This window comes from Acanthamoeba castellanii (genome assembly GCF_000313135.1).
Source record: "Acanthamoeba castellanii str. Neff unplaced genomic scaffold scf7180000084769, whole genome shotgun sequence".
Classification (NCBI taxonomy): Eukaryota; Discosea; order Longamoebia; family Acanthamoebidae; genus Acanthamoeba; species Acanthamoeba castellanii.
In genome coordinates, this window is record NW_004457268.1 from 207003 (window position 1) to 211366 (window position 4364).

General features: G+C 53.5%; 3 protein-coding genes across 3 annotated transcripts in view; 2 read left to right on the plus strand and 1 right to left on the minus strand.

The window, feature by feature from the left end:
- The window catches only part of ACA1_258240 (KH domain containing protein), a gene marked incomplete at both ends in the record, with an annotated part of 521 nt that extends 467 nt beyond the window's left edge, over nucleotides 1–54 (plus strand). The window contains one exon of the mRNA XM_004333538.1: nucleotides 38–54. Within this exon, the coding sequence (XP_004333586.1) occupies nucleotides 38–54 (17 nt within the window). The remainder of the gene's footprint in view (nucleotides 1–37) is intronic.
- Nucleotides 55–642: 588 nt separating this feature from the next.
- On the plus strand, nucleotides 643–3084 carry ACA1_258250 (KH domain containing protein; the record flags this gene model as incomplete). The annotated part of the gene is made up of 8 exons (XM_004333539.1): nucleotides 643–727; nucleotides 808–1008; nucleotides 1082–1185; nucleotides 1271–1373; nucleotides 1779–1942; nucleotides 2044–2207; nucleotides 2292–2514; nucleotides 2908–3084. 8 exons carry the CDS (start codon nucleotides 643–645, stop codon nucleotides 3082–3084), a joined length of 1221 nt encoding a protein of 406 aa, XP_004333587.1.
- A 59-nt stretch (nucleotides 3085–3143) lies between these two features.
- Nucleotides 3144–4364, minus strand: part of ACA1_258260 (dual specificity phosphatase, catalytic domain containing protein) — a gene marked incomplete at both ends in the record, with an annotated part of 4735 nt that continues 3514 nt past the window's right edge. Inside the window, 4 exons of the mRNA XM_004333540.1 lie at nucleotides 3144–3473; nucleotides 3574–3729; nucleotides 3836–3936; nucleotides 4057–4197. Of these exons, the coding sequence (XP_004333588.1) occupies nucleotides 3144–3473; nucleotides 3574–3729; nucleotides 3836–3936; nucleotides 4057–4197 (728 nt within the window). The remainder of the gene's footprint in view (nucleotides 3474–3573; nucleotides 3730–3835; nucleotides 3937–4056; nucleotides 4198–4364) is intronic.

The window sequence follows — 4364 nt, forward strand, 5'->3', positions numbered from 1 at the left end:
GAAGGTTGTAAACGCGCTTGCGATCATCTTTGCACAGTAGGAGGCCGCAGGTGAGCTGCACCACCGTAGCCGTTGCCCCCTGCTCCTCTTCGCTCAGCTTCTTCTTGCTGCCGGAGGCCAGAAGGGGCTTGAGGTGCGCCTTCACCACCTCGACCTTTTGCGTGTAGGAGGCCTCATCTCCTATTCGTTCGCAAAGGCGAGTGAATTCGTAAAAGGAGGACAGGGCCACAAGAGACTTTGAGGTGTCCATCTACAAGGTCAATAATCGAACAACAAGTTGTTGTTGGGTTGTTTATTTTATTTTATTTTACACTTTTCTGTCCTGGCAACAAATTAATTCTTAGAAATTATATGTGCTTACAACAAGACCCCGCCTGAATGAAGAAGAGCTGGGGGCGAGGTGATTATGTTCTGGCATCAGCTGCACTCTTCGCCACACAGGGTTGCCACACTGGGTCTCTTTGTCCGCAGAAAAGCAGAACGCGTCCAAGGAGAATTTCGCGCCAACTTAAGGTGGAGGTCGGGACTTAGGGAAAAACTAGAGAAGAGAAGAAACGGAGAAAGGAAAAGCCAGTGTGGCGGAGCTTGCGTTGGCGTGACAATCGGAATTCAATCTGATCAGAACAAGCAGGACATACTCTGATGGCTGACACACATACGCAGCCGTCGGCGGAGAACGGCTCCACGCCGCAGAAGAAGAATCATAAGAAGTACAGGAAGGACAAACGTACGTACGTGCTCTCCATTTAATCGTTGGCGAATTCTTCGCGGATTTTGAGGCTGATGTCGTCTTAATGGGAACTGCAGCGTGGGACAATGATAGCATTGACCACTGGAAGGTGGATGCATTCAAACCCGAGGACAACAAGGCAGGTTCATTCCTGGAGGAGTCTTCATTCGCCACTCTGTTCCCCAAGTATCGCGAGTCCTACCTCCGGGAATCTTGGGCCGCCATCACCAAGGCCCTGAAGGATGTCGGCATTGATTGCACCCTCAATCTCATCGAAGGTTTTTACCCCTCTACTTCCATTCAAAAAATTCGCACCTGCATCTCGAATGTGCTCATTTTCAATGTTTGCAGGTTCCATGACTGTCCGCACAACACGTAAGACGTGGGATCCCTACATGATTCTCAAGGCCCGAGACATGATTAAGCTTCTCGCAAGAAGCGTGCCCTTCCCCCAGGTACTGTACTTTTGTTGTGATTTTTGTTTCTACACATCTTTATCTAATCTAAAATTTATAATCTTATTATCTATGCCATGCGTAGGCCGTGCGAGTGTTGGGCGACGATGTGGCTTGCGATGTCATCAAGATTGGCGGCATGGTGCACAACAAGGAACGATTCGTCAAGCGCCGACAGCGGCTCATCGGTATAACCACCATTCCACTATTTTTTATTTTTTTTTTTGCTCTTCTCCTCTTCTATCCCGCGTGTCGTGTGGCCTTGTGTCGTGTCGTGTCGTTGTGCGTCTTTTGGGTGAGGTCCTGGCGGGGCGCGCACCTTCGTGTGCGTGTCCTTCCCGTGGGCTTCCACTCTCATTCCCGCACTAGAGCACCCCTCCCCCTTTCGGGGGCGAGGACGCGAGCCGTTTGTTAGAGTCGTCCGTTCGCTTTCCGCACGCGGACGACAGTTGTGACCTCGCCACATTCCCTTTTCTTTTTATATTTATTTATTTATTCAATTTATTATTATCATTATTATTTTTTTTTAAAAAATGACTGCACCACGAGTGACTGACTCGGCGATTGTCTACGCCTGGCGTTCTCTGGTTCAGGTCCCAACGGCGCGACGCTCAAGGCGATCGAGCTGTTGACCGAGTGCTACGTGCTGGTGCAGGGTAACACCGTGTCGGTCATGGGTCCCTACAAGGGCCTCAAGCAGGTCCGCAACATCGTCGAGGACTGCATGAACAATATCCACCCCATCTACAACATCAAGGTACATAACATAACTTAACTCTTCGCTTTGACCTCTCTCTTTACGAGAAAGAATGCTAATGATGACGATGATGAACGGTGAACGATGATGATTGGTGGCAGGCGCTGATGATCAAGCGCGAGCTGGCCAAGGACCCGCAGCTGGCGACGGAAAACTGGGACCGATTCCTGCCCAAGTTCAAGAAGAACAACGTCAAGAAGAAGGCCGCCAAGCCCAAGAGGGAGAAGAAGGAATACACGCCCTTCCCTCCCGCCCAGCAGCCCAGGTACTCTTTTGCTACGCAACGACGCACACGCACACGCACACGCACACGATGTCTAATTTGGTTGTGTGGCGATCGCGTGCGCAGCAAGCTGGACATGCAGCTGGAGAGCGGAGAGTACTGGCTCACGGAGGCCGAGAAGAAGAAGCAGAAGGACAAGGAGAAGGCGCAGAAGAAGTGGGAGGCCAAGATGCAGAAGAAGGCCGAGCGGGAGAAGGCCTTTGTCGCCCCCAAGGAGGAGCCCAAGAAGAAGGAGGCCCAGAAGGAGGAGACCACCATGGAGCTCGCCGCCAAGGTCAAGCAACAGCACGTACGTTTCATTCCTCAATTCTCTCCTTTCTCGCGCGTGTTGTGTATGTCGTTATGTGCGTGTCGTGTCGTGTCGTTGTGCGTCTTTTGGGTGAGGTCCTGGCGGGGCGCGCACCTTCGTGTGCGTGTCCTTCCCGTGGGCTTCCACTCTCATTCCCGCACTAGAGCACCCCTCCTCTCTTCTTTCCGGGGGAGAGGAGGGCGCGAGCCGTTTGTTAGAGTTGTCCGTTCGCTTCCCACACGCGGACGACAGTTGTGACCTCGCCACACTCCCTTTTTATTTTGTTATGTTATCTTTATTTATTTGTTATTCTTTATTATTTGTTATTCTTTATTATTTGTTATTTGTTTTGCTAATATTCTTTCTTTTGTTGGTTACCTGTGTGGCACACAGGCGAACAAGAGGAAGAGGGAGGGCGCCAAGCAGGCCAAGGCCGAGGACTTTGTGCTGGGCAGCTCGAGCAGCAAGGTCGATGCGCCCGCCGCCAAGAAGCAGAAGAAGGAGGACAACAACAACAACAACGGCGACACGCCCACCAAGAAGAACAAGAAGAAGATGCTGGACCTGTAGATACAAAACAAAGCAAAGCAAATACAATTTTGAACGACCAAGTGCTGTGGCACACAAACTCAGACCGGCGAAGACGAGTGGTCCCACCCGCCACCGACCAAGTCCGCCGACGAAGAAGACGACACCCCGAACGTAGAGGAAGAAGACGACGATGATGATGTCGTCGGAGGTGGTGGTGGGAAGGTGGTGCTGCCGCCGGTGGCGAGGAGGATGGCGGAGGCGGCGGTGGCGGCGTGGGTGGGCGAGGGCGCGAGTGCGAGTTGGGCCTCGTAGGTGCGCAGCTGAGCGAGGAAGTTGTCGTTGGGACACAGCTGTGGTCGACTCTTGCGCGCCATCTCCAGCGCCTGGGCCAGCGGCAGCCGCAGTGTTCGCATCAAGTACGCCACCAACTGTGCGTGTGCGGTGCGTCGTGTGCGGTGTGTGCGGTGTGTGCGGCGTGTGGTGGGTCAGTTCAGATGAAACAACGCGTGCGGAGGAGCAGCCACGTACGACTGTGGCCGAGCGCGAGATGCCGGCCTGGCAGTGGATGAGCACACCACCGCCGGCGTTGCGTCCCTCGTCGATGAACTCGTGACAGCGGTCGAAGTGGCGCAGCATGTCCTCCCGCATATTGTCCATCGCCTCCAACACCAGATATTGGAAGTCCTGTGTGTGTGTCGTGCGACACACGACAACACACGACACGACACGACACGCACACGAGTCAGCAGGGAGACGGCGGAGACGATGTCTTGGCGGCTGGCGCGCGTACCGAGGGGAAGTAGGCGCTGCGGGTCATCATTGAGGCGTTGAGCACGTGCGTGACGTTGAGCTTGCGCAGCAGCACCTTGTTCCGCGCCGCATCGATTCCACCTAAATTAAAAATATTTAATAAACAAATTATTATTCCACACAAAAAGAATAATATTATTAATATTATTATTAATACTAGAAATAGAAATAAAAAGAATGGAAGGGCGGGCGTGAGAGTACCGATGTAGAGGCGGTCGGTGACGAGCTGGGCGGCGTACATGTGCTCGAGGGAGACCAGGTTGGCGACGGCCGCGATGCACTCGGGCACCCGCCCGAAGAAGTTGTACTGCAGCCCGAGGCGCGTCATCCGCGTCATGTCCTCTATCGCACCCAGCTCGCGCGGCACCTCGTCCTCCAACTTGTATTGGTTGCCACGCGTGTCAACACAACACTCAGACGTGAATGTGTCGTGTGTGTGTCGTGTGTCGTGTCGTCCGTGTGTGCCGTGTGTGTCATGTGTGTGTCCGCACCGGAAGGCGTCGATGCAG